At 49.4% G+C, this 16,825-nt stretch overlaps 1 protein-coding gene across 1 annotated transcript in view; it reads left to right on the top strand.

Moving 5' to 3' along the window:
* The first annotated feature begins 11,406 nt into the window (after positions 1-11,406).
* The window catches only part of PRICKLE3 (prickle planar cell polarity protein 3), a 46,162-nt gene continuing 40,743 nt past the window's right edge, over positions 11,407-16,825 (top strand). The window contains exons 1-2 of the mRNA XM_015424252.1: positions 11,407-11,483; positions 14,256-14,439. Coding sequence (XP_015279738.1) covers positions 14,329-14,439 — 111 coding nt within the window. The 5' untranslated portion in view covers positions 11,407-11,483; positions 14,256-14,328. The remainder of the gene's footprint in view (positions 11,484-14,255; positions 14,440-16,825) is intronic.

The following is a 16,825-nucleotide window of genomic DNA, read 5'->3' as shown; positions in this document are numbered from 1 at the left end:
CTCCTTTCCCTTCCCCTCCCCACAACAGACACCCTGTGAGGTGGGTGGGGCTGAGAGAACTCTGACACAAACTGCTCTTTTTCAAGGACAGCTGTGCCAGAGCTTGTGACTGACCCAAGGTCACATCAGCAGGTGCAAGTGGAGGAGTGGGGAATCAAACCCGGTTCTCCCAGATTAGAGTCCGCGCACTTAACCACGACACCAAACTGGCTCTCTAAGCCCCACCTACGTCACAGGGTGTCTGTTGTGGGGAGGGGAAGAGAAAGGAGATTATAAACCGCTCTGAGACTCCTTTGGGTAGTGAAGGGTTGGGTATAAATCCAATCTCCTCCCCCAGCCTTGGTGTAAGGGAGAGAAAAGTACCTCTTTCTCGACCTGCTCTATCCCATGCATAATCTTATAAACCTCACTCATGTCACCCCTCAGTCATCGTTGGAGGAGGGAGGATATTGCCGCATCTGATATGTGCATGGCGTTCTCTCCTTCCACAGAATTCTGTAGAGTAACGTAAGTAAAAAGAACAATGTTTGAGTCCAGGGGCACCTCTAAGACCAACAAAGTTTAATTCTGGGCATAAGCTTTTGTGTGCAAGCACAGTTCTTCAGATATATTGAAAGAAGTAAAAAAGACTCCAGTAGCACCTTAAAGACTAACAAAATTTGTTGTAGGGTACGCACTTTCATGAGTTCCTGCTCACTACTTCAGAAGTTCTGAAGAAGTGAGCAGTTAGCCTTTAAGGTGCTGCTGGACTCTTTTCTACTGCTTTTTGTTGTTGTTGTTCAGTCGCACAGTCGAGTCCGACTCTTTGCGACCCCATGGACCAGATCACGCCAGGCCCTCCTGTCTTCCGCCGTCCTCTGACGTTGGCTCAATTTTATGTTCGTTGCATCTATGACACTGTCTAACCATCTCATCCTTTGCCGTTCCCGTCTTCTTTGACCTTCAGTCTTTCCCAGCATCAGGGTCTTCTCCAGTGAGTGCGCCCTTCTCATTTTTGATACTGTCCATGAGGTTTTCTTGGCAAAGATACTGGAGTGGGTTGCCATTTCCTTCTCCAGTGGATCACACTTGGGCTGAGTTCTCTGCTGTGGCCTGTCGTCTTGGGTGGCCCTCCACGGCATAGCCCACAACCTCATCGAACCACGCAAGCCCCCTCGCCACGACAAGGCAGTGAGGCTAACGTGGCTGCCCATCATCTGTCTTCACTGAAAGAAGTGTGCCTGCACATCAAAGCTTATATTAAGCAAATTAAACTTTGTTGGTCTTAAGGGTGCCTGCCCCTGGACTCAAACTTTGCTCTGTTGCTTCAGACCAACACGGCGACCCCACCTGAATCTATAAGTAAAAGCAGTCAGTCCCTCCTGTCTCGAGGAGCTGAAAATCTAATTTTCGGTGGTGGTTTTTGCAGAAGGAAACAGGTTTCTAAGTACAGTTGCCAGCTCTGGGTTGGGAAATTCCTGGAGATTTGGGGGTTGGGGAGGGGAGGGACTTCAGTTGGGTACAATGCCGTGAAGTCCGCCTTCCAAAGCAGCCATTTGCTCTAGGTGAACTGATCCCTGTCTCCTGGAGACGGCTGTAATCCGAGGAGATCTCCAGCCGCCGCCTGGAGACTTTAGTACAGAAACACAACACTGAGGCTATAGCACTGTGTCAAGAAACACAAATGGATCTGTAAAGCCCCAAAGTTCGCCTTATTGAAAATTTGTAGCATGAATAGCTCACATCTCAGCCAGGGGTCGTTTCGTAGAAAAAGAGGGGCCCAGCGGTGGACCTGCAAGGCCAGCAGGAGTGCAAGGAAGCCCTGGAAGGCCCTCCCTGGCCCCAGGCAGGCAGGGGTGGGGAGAGGCAGGGAGGAAGCAACTTACCCTCCCTCTTCTCCTGCCTCCTCCTGGCTGAATGAGGGCCGGAAGCGGGGCGGCCGGAAGCAGGGGGCGGGGCTTCGTCATGTGCCCCACCCCCCGTACCTCACCCGGGGGAACTGCGATCCCCCCTGAAATGACCTCTGATCTCAGCGAACATGTAATATATTCATACAAATTCAATATGGTCCACACCAATGTTCCCTCTAAGCTGTGAAGTCTTGTGAGCAAAAATTCTGCTTTGTGAGCTGCTGGCATTAAAGTGAGCAAGCGATTTGGCTGCTGCATAAATTAGTTTGCTCTGGAGCCATCCTTCCTGAGCTAAGACAAAAATAGGTGAGCTGGAGGCTAAAAAACTGTGAGCTAGCTCACACTCACTCAGCTTAGAGGGAACTCCACACAGGACTCCTTAGATAAATTCCAACTTCCAAAAACGTCAAATGCAATTCTACTATTATTGTATTATTGCCGTATTTGTCGAAATGGTTAATAAAAAAAACTTTTTAAAAATACAGTTCAATACATTAGAATACAGCCAAGCTTTGCATCAGTCAATAGGAGGTTTTGTGAACTTGGCAGGTTCTTCTGGAAAGCGGTTTGAAGAAAGGAAGACTGAAACGAAGAGAACCTGGGCATTCATCACCACTGACTGCTCTAGAGAAGACTCTGGCTGTACAGGAAAAGAGCTTGGCTGTATTCTAATGTATCGAGTTGTATTTGAAGTTTGGAAAAGAGCTTGGCCCAGTGTTGTGTTTTTGTACTAAAACTGGCTTTCACTGCGTTGCCATTATATTTACACCACCTGGAGGCTGTGGCAACCCTATACACGTCCGTACACAAAAACACTGACGTGCCCTTTGGCTTCCTTTCTCTTGGAGCCCAGGAGTTCAGCCAAGGCCTTTCTTGGAAGAGGTGGTTTTGAGGAGGGATTTGGAGGAAGGCGGGAGTGGCCTCACAGAGGTGTTTTTGGGAGGGGATTCCAACCATAAGGAGCGAGGAAGGGGAATGGGCTGAGTTTTTTAAAGGAAGGAGGTGCCCTTTTGGTGGCAGAGGGTGGCAGAGGTGGAGGAGGAGGTCACAGGCAGGAAGATATATGGGAACCGGGCCAATAAAATGAGCTGGGGCAAGCCTGCAGCGAGCTTTGAAGGTAAGGACGAGATGCCGAAGGGGATGGGAAGCCGGTGAAGGTAAGGGGTATAAACAGGCTAGTGTTTTGGTTCGGCTATCGTGCTGTGGAGGTTCCATTGCTTGGAGAAGCTTGGCGGGAGATATGAGAAGGGTTATTTATTTTTATTTAATCTTTGACGTGGTCTCTGTGCTTCACACCCATGGGATCTAGTGCGCACGCGCTGGATCGATCAGTATTGTAGCAAGCTCTTTAACAGATTTTCGCGCTCAGTCCCTCGGGCATGTGCAGGAACCCCACCACACATGCCCAGAGGGGTGGGCACGGACATCCCGCCAGTTCCTTTAGAAAGAGGAAAGACCTCTTTCTTCGTCGGTCTGATCGGTTCGCGTGTTTTGGCTTTTTGCCTCATGGCTCTTTAGATTTTTTCCTCAGTTCATTCCTTCTCTTCGTTTGTTCTTTCAAAAACTTAAAAAAAAACCAAAACAAACTTTATTTTCTACTGAGGGGGAGGTTGCCACTTTACCTCAGTCGGGCCTCGGCCGCCCTTCTCTACGAGTAGGGTTCAGGGCGCCTTACAACAAAATACCACACAATAAGTAGTTTAAGTTAAAAACCGACATTAAAACTACCTACAGACAGATCGATAAATAAAGCAATATGCATTCCAGATGGCGGGGGAAAATTCATCCAGTTTGGTGTAGTGGTTAAGAGTTTGGTGTAGTGGTTAACCACGACACCAAACTGGTTCTCTCAGCCCTACCTACCTCACAGGGGTGTCTGTTGTGGGGAGGGGAAGAGAAAGGAAATTATAAACCGCTCTGAGACTCCTTTGGGTAGTGAAGGGTGGGAGATAAATCCAATCTCCTCCCCAGCCTTGGGGGGGAGGGTTTTTTTGAGCGATGGGGTGAATATATGACAATGCCAGACGTCATACTGTCTCATCACTGTCCTCAACTGAACACCTGGCGGAATGTCTCTGCCTTACATGCCCTGCGGAAAGTTAATAACTCCCGCAGGGCACGGATGTTTTCTGGCAGAGATTTCCACCAGGTGGGGGCCAGGTCCGAAAAAGCCCTGGCCCTGAGGACAGCTGGACCTCTCTCGAGCCCAGGACCGCCAGGAGGTTCTTATGCCCTGAGCGTGACACTTTTCCAGGGGCGTACTGTGAGAGGCGGTCCCGAAGGTATGTAGGTCCCTGCCCACTAAGGGCCTTACTGAGCCAGGGAACTGAGGGTGCTGTCAACCAACAGAAAGTTCTGTTGCAGAAAAGGAGATGCTGTTGGAGATTTATGGCAGGTCCTTCTGTAGACAGGCGGTGTTGTAGATCCCTAGCAAGAAGAAGAAGAGATTGGATTTATACCCTGCCCTTCACTACCCAAAGGAGTCTCAGAGCGGCTTACAAACTCCTTTCCCTTCCCCTCCCCACAACAGACACCCTGTGAGGTCGGTGGGGCTGAGAGAGCTCTGACAGAAGCTGCTCTTTTTCAAGAAAAAGAAGAAGATTGTATTTATACCCTGCCCTTCACAACCCAAAGGTGTCTCAGAGCGGCTTACGAACTCCTTTCCCTTCCCCTCCCCACAACAGACACAGTGGGGCTGAGAGAGCTCTTGACAGAAACCGCTCTTTTTCAAGAACAGCTCTTATCAGAATGATGGCTTGCCCAAGGTCATCCAGCCAGGTGCGAGTGGAGGAGTGGGGAATCAAACCCGGTTCTCCCAGATTAGAGTCTGCGCACTTAACCACTACACCAAACTGGCACTGTTTAGTTTTCTTTTGTGCCCGCATCTCTTGGACGCTCTCCGTGATAAGGTGAATGGGGACAAGGCTGCTAACTGTCCAAGAAGCCCAGACGACTGGGTTCCGGAGCAGTCCCGGTTAGATCCGTGCCTCTTTTTAGGGGAGGCAGGGAATTAGGGTTGATGCTGAAAGACAGGAGCAGTGGCCATCTTGGTGTCTGTATAAAATTTAGCCAGGGTTGGTATTGGGAGTGGTGGCTGCCTGTCCACTCTTTTGTTTAATTTTCTCTTAGAGTTAGTTGGGGGTGTCCCAAACCTCAAAATGAAATGGGGGGCCTGAGGCAATGCTCCCTCTAAGCTGTGGAGTCTTATGAGCAAAAATTCTAGTTTGTCAGCTACCGGGATTAAAGTTGTGAGCAAGCAATTTGGCTACTGCATAAATTTGTTTGCTCTGGAGCCCTCCCTTCCTGAGCTAAGACAAAAATATGTGAGCCGGAGGCTAAAAAACTGTGAGCTAGCTCACACGATCTCAGCTTAGAGGGAACACTGGTCTGGGGTTTCAACATTTGCAGGAGGGGAATAGCTCAGGGCCCTGTTCCGTCTCGACATTTCCTTCTTCGAGATGTCATAATTGGGGACTCTCTATAGCCATCGTCCATTTCGGTTAACTGCTGGATTATTGAAGGCATTTCTGGGTCATGTTGAGCCATTGGGGGGTGGGGTGGGCAAAAGCAGGGAAGGAATTATTGAACGGAGAGGAATTGTTGTGTTGGGGAAGGGGGAAGCGTAGGGGTTACATATGGCGGGTCCCGAATCTGAGGATAGGGGAAGATGGACTATGACGTCAGTCCTGGCGGATTTGATTTCTCAAAAGCTGCATCTGGTGAAATAGATCCAACCAAATCCCTTCTAAGCTGGGGGCAGGAGGTGGGGTGGAGGAGATATGTGCTCCACTGACAGCAACAGTTGACAGATGTGAAGGGAAAGGAATAATTTAGCTTGGGGAAATGGTGTGCTGTCTCTTAATACCGCATAAGGAGTTTTATATTCAGATCTGGCCTCTTTTAGTGTGTGTGGAGGGTATCCTTGGGAAGTGGGTATTTAAAGCTAGAGGGGACCCCCCTCAAAATCGTAGTGCCTCTGAACATGGGCCGAGTACCTTTCCTTTGAACAGCATGTAGTTACTGAAAACAATCCGTGTCAAGGCAGTGCCCTTAGAGCAAGTGTCAAGCATTTCATAGTGCAAAGGACACCATCTCCTTTAGAAAGCAGCAAGACCAGAAGTGAATGATGTAACACACGGATTTACCGGCTGTACCGCCTACTCCAGCAGCTGCCCTCAAGCACGAAATCCTGGCCTGGTGACTATTCCATTGTACTAGTTTATTTTATTTTTTTGTCTATTGAAAACATTAGAATGCCCCCAACACACCATGGTTCAGGGACTGCTTCAAGAGCAAGTTTGGTGCAGTGGGTTAGAGGGTCAGACGACCATCTGGGAGGCCCGTGGTCAAATTCCCACTGTGCCAGGGAAGCTTGGATGAACGGGCCGGTCCCGTGATCTCAGCCTGAGCTACCTCACAGGGTTGTTGTGAGGATAAAACGGAGGCCGGGAGAATGGTGTCAGCCACTTTGGGTCCCCATTGGGGAGAGAGACGTGGTACGAATGGTGTAAGTAATAAAATTAATTAGTGATTTGTGTTTGTGGAGAAATGGGAGCAGTTCCCAGTTTGGCGTAGCGGCAGAGCCAGTTTGGTGTAGTGAGTAAGTGTGTGGACTCTAATCTGGGAGAACCGAGTTTGATTCCCCCACTCCTCCACTTGCAGCTGCTGGATGACCTTGGGCAAGCCATAGTTTTGTCAGAGCTGTTCTTGAAAGAGCAGTTCTTGGGAGAGCTCTCTCAGCCCCACCGACCTCACAGGGTGTCTGCTGTGGGGAGGGGAAGGGAAAGGAGTTTGTAAGCTGCTCTGAGACTCCGAGTGAAGGGCGGGGTATAAATCCAATCTCTTCTCCTCTTCTTCTTCTTCTCTTCTCCCCCCGCCCCCATTTTGTCGTATCCTTAGCTGTTCATTGGCATAATGAAATTCATACCTTCCTTTCCTTTCTTTCAAGCTCCTTTGATCCAGTGATCTTGAGTGATGAAAAAGGAGCCTTTATTCCTTTAAGGAAAATAGGGTGGAGAGATACTGGGCCGCATTCAGTGTAATCCTTGGATCTCTATCCACCAATAGGACTAGGTTTTCTTTCAATAAAGTAGATGGTAATTCGTCTCTGGTCCCAGCTCCTGCCAATCTAGCAGTTCGAAAGCAAGAAATTGCAAGTAGGTGAATAGGTACCGCTTTGGTGGGAAGGTAACGGCGTTCCGTGCACCTCAGCATCTAGTCATGCCGGCCACATGACCACGGAAATGTCTTCGGACAGCGCTGGCTCTTCGGCTTGGAAACGGAGATGAGCACCGCCCCCTAGAGTCGGATTCGACTGGCTTTCGAGCAAGGGAAACCTTTACCTTTACTAGTTTTGTTAAAGTAGGGACAATCCGTCACTCACAATAGAAATTATAATAGACATTCTAGTATCATGTGAGGTAAGGAGTCAACCCCTTTCAGGCGACATTGGCAAAGCCCGTCCGAATAAGGCAAAGAAGGTGGTGAGGGGTCTGGAGACCAAGGCCTATGAGGAAAGGCTGAAGGAGCTGGGTGCGTTTAGCCTGGAGAGGAGACGACTGAGAGGTGATATGATAACCATCTTCAAGTACTCGAAGGGCTGTCCTATAGGGGACGGTGCAGAGTTGTTTTCTGTTGCCCCAGAAGGTCGGACCAGAACCAACAGGTTGAAATTAAATCAGAAGAGTTTTTGGCTTAGCATTAGGAAGAACTTCCTGATAGGTAGAGTGGTTCCTCAGTGGGACAGGCTTCCTCAGGAGGTGGTGGGCTCTCCTTCTTTGGAGGTTTTCCAACAAAGGCTAGATGGCCATCTGTCAGCAATGCGGATTCCGTGAACTTGGGCAGATCACGATAAGGGATAAGGGAGGGCAGGAAGGGTTGCCTCAGTGCTCAGTTCTCGTGGCCCTTTCTTACACGCCCAGGGAAATGCCGATCACCACTTTGGGAGTCAGGAAGCAATTTTTCTCCAGGCCAGTTTAGCTGGAGATCTTGGAGGGTTTTTTGTCATCTTCTGGGCATGGAACAGGGGCCACTGGGGTGTGTGTGTGTGGGGGGAGGTATTTGTGAATTTCCTGCATTGTGCAGTGGTCTGGACTAGATGACCCTGGAGGTCCTTTCTGACTCAATGATTCTATGACTCTAAGGCAGATTACAATATCTCCCATACAGGACAGCTGAAGGGGCAGTGTTCAAACGCACAAGCATAAATGCTCCGCGGCAACGAGGAACTCTTAACATTTTTACATAGAGTGGTGTGTTTGGAGACGGAGAAACGCCAAAAAGTGGGTAGAGCTTTCTCTCCGAGCTCCTATAGCTGAGCTAAAGCGATCTAGGTCTTTTATACGTTTCTTAATAGTCAATTAAGATTCGCTTTCCCTGATACATGACGGAATTCTTACCAATGAGACGAGAGGTGTAGACAGAGAGAATTAGGACAATTCCTCTTCCACTGAATGCCACGCTTGATATGGCCTTTTTGCTTTGCTTCCTCCCCTACTCCATCCTTTCACTGCCCGCTTTCTCTCAGCCACCTGGCGTGGCACGGATCCAACATCCGCTGTTTATGCCTTGCTGAACTGAGCCGGGACAGGCCCCGGCCTGCCGGTGGCTTCCAGCACCCGATGAAGATGCATTTTCTCCCACAATTCCTTTACCGGGCCCATCCTGGAATTCGTACCTTTACCATTCCAGTTCAGACCTAGACGAGTGTAAGATTTTATCCACAGAGCCCTAGGCCTGGAAGTTATCAGCTTCCACGTCCGTCGCCCATGCGAATGGCCGATGTGCGCATCATATTGTGGAAACGCACACCCACAACACTCGCGTGTGTGGGAACGCCTCCCCTCCCCATGTCAGTACAGGCCCGAGTGGCTATGGCGAGAGCCGAGAGGCCTTGTAAAAGAAGTCTTCGAGCCTAAGAAAGTGCCGGCGTAGGTTTTGGAAGTCTGCCGCACTTCCGGTCTCCTTCCCCTAGTAAACTTAAGACTCCTGCATCCGCAAACCAGCCCTCTCTTTGGACCAGTGTGGTACAATGGCCTGGGCTAAGATCCTCAGTGTGCTAGGAAGTTCGATGGGTTACTTTGAGCCAGTCACATACCCTCCCGCCTAACCTACCTCACCAGATTGTTGTGAGAGTAAAATGGGGAGAAGACAACCATGTATACCTCCCTGAGCTCTTTGGAGGAAGAGCAGGACAGAATGTACTAGATAGATAGAAACTAGGGATGCCAGCCTCCAGATGGGACCTGGGGATCCCTCAGATTTACAGCTCCAGACTACAGAGATCAGTTCCCCTGGAGAAAATAGATGCTTTGGAGGGTGGATTCAATGGCATCGTACCCTACTGAAGTCCTTGTCCTCTCCAGGCTCCAACCCCAAATCTCCAGGAGTTTCGCAGCCTGGATATGGCAACCCTACCACTGCCCACACTAGTGGCCAGGGGGAACCTGGCAAACTTTGGGTAGTGAAGAGTGGGGTATAAATCCTCTCTCTCTCTCTTCTTAATAGAAACGCAGAGCTGGAAGTAGTAAAGTATTGATAGTAAGCTCTACTGGTATTGATGGGTAGTACTGATGGGTAGATGTTGGGTATCGGTTGGGGGCAAGTGATACCATTCCAGAGGTCATTTTGTAGAAAAGGAGGTGCAGGAGCTCATTAGCATAACTTATTTGCATATGCCACACCCCCTGACATCACCGGAAATGTGTCAGAAGGCTCCACTGGACTGTTTTGAATTGCCAGCTATTGGTGTGTGTGGGGGGGAGGAATGTGCAGATCTGTCCTCGCAGAGGAGGGAGAGCTTGTACATGAATAAAACTTGGTCTTAAAGGTGCTACTGGACTGTTTTGGACCGGGGGGGGGGCCTGGGGGTGCTCTGCAACTTACCTGGCTGCTTCTTGCTCTGACTGAGGGCTGCTGGGAGCAGGGGGTGGGGCTTGTTGCATGTGCCCGCCCCCTGGGCTCCTTACTGCTGGAGCTCCGCTCCTGTGCGCTCCTGCAGGAAATGACCCCTGCCATTGACACAGGTTCTAAGGATATGATTATTTTATTGTAATTTATTATACCGCTGTAACCCGTCCTGAGCTTGCTATGCAGGGGAGGGAGGGCTACACATTTAATAAAATAAATAAATAAAATAATTTCATGGAGGATAGGTCGCTCTCAGGAAGGATAGGTCCATCAGTGGCTACTAGCTGCGCCGGTGACCAAGTAGAGCCTCCATATTCCGAGGCAGTAAACCCTCTGCATGCCAGTACCAGGTGATGATATCAGCGAAAGGCCTGGGGTTCTGGTGCCCTTTCTCTTGGCCTTCCAGGGCAACTGATTGGCAGCCGTGTGAAACAGGATGCTGGACTTGTTAGACCACACAGGTCTGATCCAGCAGGGCTCATCTTATGTTCTTATAGTGATGGTGATTGTATTTTGGTAACAGTGGGCATGAGCTGGTTGTATGGGAAGGTACTGGCCATGTTAGCAATGACATACTGGGTGAACAGCCCCTTTCAAACAGCCTTTGTATTTTTAGTAGCTGGTTGCTAATGGATGGATTTTTTTTTTGTCATTTCAGACAGACCCATTTTAGTAACAAGCTGCTAATGGATTTTACTTACCTTTTCATACAAAGCTGCTTGCGTCCAGTTAGCAAAGTGTGGTTTTTGAGGGAAACGTTTTCACCTCTTCATTGCGCTTCTGTGGTGTGCTGTTTAAAATGTGTGTAGCGCTTCCTACAATGCCACTTCCCTCCCACCCTTTTTCACGGTGCAATCTTCCTCAAACTTTTTTTGAAAGTTTTAAGTTTAGCGCTATAGCACTCAACCAATATAGCACTTCAGTGCTACAACAGTACCATTTAGATGCCTAGGCACCACTATAGTGGTCTAGCACTGTAGCGCTCAACTTAGAAATATTTTTTTTAAAGTTCGAGGAAGATCTCGCCGTGAAAAAGGGCAGGGGGGGAAAGCTGCACTGTTGGAAATGACCATCGTCCTTCAGGGACGGCTCATTAACAGAACGAAATTCGCTGTATGAAACCCCCGTCCCTGTATTGCTTTACTCAGAACTGGGCCAACAACGAATAACATCCAGTTTAGAACTGTAATGTGAAAGGGGCCAAGCTGGTTGTATGGGAAGTTGTCAGCCTTGTCGGTAGTGACATACTGGGTGAATGTTTCTCGGCCACCCCGGTGGGTGGAGGGACATTTAATTTGCTACGGAGTGGTGGGGACCAATGCTCCCTTCAAAGCTGTGGAGTCTTGTGAGCAAAAATTCACTTTGTGAGCTACCGGCATTAACGTTGTGCGCGAGCGATTTGGCTCCTGCATAAATCTGTTTGCCTGAGCGAAGAGAAAAATGTGTGAGCCGGAGGCTAAAAAATTGTGAGCTAGCTCACACTAACTCAGCTTTGAGGGAACACTGGCTGGGGACACGTTCGTGACGTAGGTACCTTTGAATGCTGGCGCTACTGATGATATCTCGGTGGCTGATTGCTTGCCTCTCTGTCCCACATCAGCTGCCTGAGGTAGAGGACCCTGACCGGGGCCAGCCGTGTCAAGCCTGCGGGGAACAGTGCCCGGGTTTCCTAGTGCATGGATGGAGGTAGGAGAACATGCTGACCTTCCCTCACTCCAGCAGACCACCCCCCTCTCCGTCTTCCCTGACCATCTGGCTCCCTCCCGGTTGGTCGATCTATTCCTTGCGCTCTGTGATCCTGTTCATTATCTCACTTTCTCTCTCTGTTTATCCCGGTTTCGCCTTGCCTCCTTTCTGCTCCGTTCTTGCTCGCTGAGGTGATTCGGACCGACTTTGACGCCCTCCGTTCTTTCTGTGAGCTAAAAAAGGGTCTCCCGCTCGGCCCTTTCTCCCTTGAGCTCCCGTCACTATCGATCCCCTTTTCTCTTCACGTTCTTACATCTCTCGCTTCTCTTTTCAGATCTTTCCCCCCCATCTTCCTCGTCGGATTTGTCCTTTCCCCCTCTGTCTTCCACGATCGGCCCACAGTGTTCTCTTTTTCGTTTGCACTGTGACAGGGAAGCAATTGGAGTGGAAGCGCCTCTCATTTCTGTCACTTTCCATCACTCACCACATTTCCCCCTCTGGAGTGGTCCCCGTCCTCTGTTCTTAACTGTGCCTCTTTATTTCTGCCGGCACCACGGCTACCGTGCTATGTTTGAGAGCCAGTTTGGTGTCGTGGTTGAGTGCGCGGACTCTAATCTGGGAGAACCGGGTTTGATTCCCCCACTCCTTCACTTGTACCTGGCTGGATGACCTTGGGCAAGCCGTAGCTCTGGCACAGCTGTTCTTGAAAAAGAGCAGTTTCTGTCAAGAGCTCTCTCAGCCCCACCTGCCTCACAGGGTGTCTGTTGTGGGGAGGGGAAGGGAAAGGAGTTTGTAAGCCGCTCTGAGACTCCTTCGGGTAGTGAAGGGCGGGGTATAAATCCAATCTCTTCTTCTTCTTCTTTTACCTCACAGGGTGTCTGTTGTGGGGAGGGGAAGGGAAAGGAGTTTGTAAGCTCTGAGACACCTTTGGGTAGTGAAGGGCGGGGTATAAATTCAATCACCTCTTCTTCTTTTACCTCACAGGGTGTCTGTTGTGGGGAGGGGAAGGGAAAGGAGTTTGTAAGCCGCTCTGAGACTCCTTTGGGTAGTGAAGGGCGGGGTATAAATCCAGTCTCTTCTTCTTCTCCTCTTCTTATTACTTTACTAAAGTTGTCTCTCTGCCCGGACTACCTGGCTGGGGGGGGGGGGGGGGGGGGGGCTTGGAAACCTCCACCTGCTCCCATCTTATAAGTTGCTGAGCCCATTATATAGGACCACAGCTTGGCGGCCCTTTACCATTAACCTGATGGAGGTTCCCCAATGCCATCTTTGTGGTACTGGCATGGTCCTCACACTGAGTTCAGGAGATCTTGGGCAGTGGGAGGAGGAGATAGAGGCCAGTCAGCTTCTGAATCCCAGTGCAAGGAGGCAACATCAGGGGAAGGCGTCGGCCTCTGTGCCCTGTTGTTGGCCCTCCTGAGGAAATGGTTGGCCACTGTCTGAGACAGGATGCTGGACTGGATGGGTCACTGGTCTGATCTAGCAGGGCTCTCCTTATGTTCTGATCAGGGAAAGACCTCTCTGCCCTGTTGTTGGAGCTCCAGAGGAACTGGTTGGCCACTGTGTGAGACAGGAAGCTGGACTAGAAGGACCATTGTTCTGATGCAGCAGGGCTCTTCTGATGTTCTTAGGAGGGCCTCGTCCTCTATGCCCCGTTGTTGGACCACCAGATGAACTGATTGGCCACTGTGTGAGATAGGACGCTGGACTAGAGGGACCATTAGTGTCATCCAACCGGCTTTTCTTATGTTCTTATGAAGGCCTCAGCCTCTATGCCCAGAAGACCTGAGTGGCTACTGTGTGAGACAGGAAGCTGGACTAGAGGGACCACTGGTCTGATCCAGCAGGGCTCTTCTTATGTTCTTAGGAAGGCCTCGGCCTCTATGCCCTGTTGTTGGACCTCCAGAGGAACTGGTTGGCCACTGTGTGAGACAGGAAGCTAAACTAGAGTGACCACTGATCTGATCCAGCAAGGCTCTTCTTACATCCTTTTGAGAGTAGGCCTGGTCTGTCAAAATGACTTTCCCTTTCAGGGTTCAAGACGTTCAAGGTACATCTCAGTCACATCCTTGTTCTCCTCTGTGGGAACTTGTTATGAAGGCAGAATGAGATAATGGCCTCTAACTGTCAGCCATTTCCCAGACACCACACTGTTATTAGGCTACATACGGAGCCCTGTTTTTCCCCTTAATAGCTGGTAGTTGAGCGATTTCTTGAGGCCTTGCAAACTAATTGTAGTGTAAAATAGTGTTTTGGTGTGTCTGGCTTTATACCTGAGGGGGAGTGCGTTATAGCAGACGATGGTGTGATAAGTGTAAATTCAGGATCTTTTAGGACAATGGGTGGAATGAATTCTAGCCAGTTTGGTGTCGTGGTTAAGTGCGCGGACTCTAATCTGGGAGAACCGGGTTTGATTCCCCACTCCTCCACTTGCACCTGCTGATGTGATCTTGGGTCAGCCACAAGCTCTGGCACAGCTGTCCTTGAAAAAGAGCCGTTTGTGTCAGAGTTCTCTCAGCCCCACCCACCTCACAGGGTGTCTGTTGTGGGGAGGGGAAGGGAAAGGAGTTTGTCAGCCGCTCTGAGACTCTAAGTGAAGGGCAGGGTATAAATCCAATCTCTTCTCTTCTTCTTCTTCTAGTCAGGTCATGAGCAGCTGTACTGGCTGTTGTGTTGTGTTATAGGACCACTTCAGACTGATGGAGCTGTATGGGCTAAAGGCTAGGGTATTACCAGGACTGTATTACTGTTGGCATTTCCCTTTCTCCGCAGGAAGATCTGTCAACACTGCAAATGCCCCAGGGAGGAGCACGCGGTGCGGATCGTGCCCGTTGACTTGGAAAGGATGATGTGCCGGCTCATCTCTGATTTTCAGCGGCACTCCATCTCGGACGACGACTCCGGCTGCGCCTCGGAGGAGTACGCATGGGTGCCCCCCGGGCTCAAGCCCGAGCAGGTGATGCTAAGCGAATGGGATGGCAGGAATGGTCCGAGGCAGTGACATGGTTCTGCGTTGCCGCGACTGCCCTTCATTGACCGAAACGAAGGGCTGCGTTTTCACACGAGGTGTTAACATTTGCAGAGCTTTCAAAAGCACAGGTTGATGTTCCGGACTAGTTTTCTTCCAGGGCGATAGGAATGTTGGGGGAAAACTGAATAGCAGCTTGTTTTGTTGGTCAAAATTTTACTTTTGCGTTCTGGAAGCGGCCTGGAGCCGTCCCCGCTGGATCGGATAGTGGGATATAAATACTTAGAATGCTTAAATAAAAAATATAAATCAAAATTAACCATGCATTCCAATACCAGTCTGGTATCAGTAGTTAAGTGAGTTACAACAGTTGTTTCAATTTCTCCCAGAATTTCGGTTTTAATTCCCCGAAATCCCTCAGGGGGAAAAATCCAGGTTTTCTACCTGCTTTCAGTATAGCTGGTTATATTACTTGAGTTTAGCAATAATACAGAACTGCCCTGACATTATACAGGGAGGGAAACAAACAACCTTGTTTGTAAAGAAGCAGCTGAGGAAATTGATATGTTCACATGTATTTATGGAATGCTGCGATTCTTGTATTTTCTAACTAGGGGTAAACCCAGAAAGAAACACGTTTACTCTCCATGTTGACTCTCTTAGAGCATGTGGACACTGTAAACATACATCAGTTTTAGAACAGAAACTGTCATGACTTCTTCTGTCTAGGGGAATCATTCCCTGGTGAGGGGGCTGAATGTTGTTTGACATTCCGTGTTTTCCACTGCCGTTCCCAGTGTTCCCTCAGGCCAGGCAAAGACTGTTAAACCAGGTTAAATATGTAGGGTAGTTCTGCTCTCAGATTCTCTCCTGTTGGTAGGTTTCACAGCTGCAGCTTTGCCTTTGGAGTACCTGTGTGAAGATGGGCTCATAGCAGAGCGATGCTTCCCTCTAAGCTCAGAAGTTTTGTGAGCAAAAATTCTGCTTTGTGAGCTACCGGCATTAAAGTTGCGAGCGAGCGATTTGGCTGCTGCATCCATTAGTTTGCTCTGGAGCCATCCTTCCTGAGCGAAGACGAAAGCGTGTGAGCCGGAGGCTAAAAAACTGTGAGCTAGCTCACACTAACTCAGCTTAGAGAGAACACTGTAGCTGATGTGTCGAACTCATTTGTTGCGAGGGCCGGATCTGACATCAATGTCACTTTGTCGGGCCGGGACGTGTGTGCCATAAATCGTAATGCCGGGTACCGGAGATAGGAACTGTATAAAAGACAGCAGCTGGTAAGCTCTGAGTTGGCGTATCCTTACTGCAAGGCCCCATGGGCTGGGAGGGGGGTGCAGAGGAAAACCCACATGGGAGGGCTGGAGAGGCAGTGGTACAGCACTGGGTAGACACTCCCACACTGCTTGACTGCTGCAGACAAGGTTGTTCCGCCATGCTGAAGCCGCAATCGGAGTGACTGCGCCCACTCCCCCCTGGACAGTCTCCTGTTCCCTCCCTTGCACCAGTTGCTCGCAGGCCATATAAGAGCCCTGGGTGGGCCAGTTCTGGCCCCCGGGAGCCCTAGGTGGGCCAGTTCTGGCCCTCGGGCCTTATGTTTGACACTGCTGGCTTATAGCATCTATTTTAGTTGTGTGGGGTGTTTGAGGCTGGAAGCAACGGTTGTTGCCTGCCCCCTTGCTGTTATGACAGTCCCCTTAGTTACTGTTTGAGAAGACGGGAAGGCCCTGGTTTTTATAAGTTCTTCTTATTTAAACATTTATTAGCCAATATGTTGTCGAAGGCTTTCATGGCTGGAGTTCATTAGTTGTTGTAGATTTTCCGGGCTGTATGGCTGTGACGTTTCGCCAGCAGCTGTGACTGGCATCCTCAGAGGTATAACACAGAAAGATGGAGTACTCTCCGTGTCAAAGTGAGAAGAAAAATGGTAGGCAGGTAATTTGTATATACTCAGGAAGGTGGGGTAGGGCTGAGTCATTATCTTGTCAGAGTTCCCCAGGCTGTGACGTGCTAATGGAGGAGCTTTCCTGAGGAGGTACTTTTGCATATGGATGGGCTGTTGGAATTCTAATCTTATCTGTAGTGCTTCTCTTCCTGAAACAGGAAAGAAGAGAGTTTAAAAATAAATAGGGCATGGTTTCCTGTCCCGAAAAACACAAAATGCTCTACATCTTACAACAACACTACAGATAAGATTAGGTCCTACAACGCTAAGACCACGGCCCTGCAGCCCGGAAAATCTACAACAACTAATTTATTAGCCACGTTTCTACCCTATGGGAACTCAAAGCGGCTTACAGTGTAAAAAATAATAAAATACATAAAAAGCCACTAGTTTATCATTTAATTAATTAATCAATCAGTTATTTAATTA

Source organism: Gekko japonicus, unplaced genomic scaffold, assembly GCF_001447785.1.
Source record: "Gekko japonicus isolate JY-2015 unplaced genomic scaffold, Gekko_japonicus_V1.1 scaffold2051, whole genome shotgun sequence".
Lineage (NCBI taxonomy): Eukaryota > Metazoa > Chordata > Lepidosauria > Squamata > Gekkonidae > Gekko > Gekko japonicus.
The sequence above is the reverse complement of the archived record's forward strand: the minus strand, read 5'-3'. Positions and strand labels throughout refer to the sequence as shown.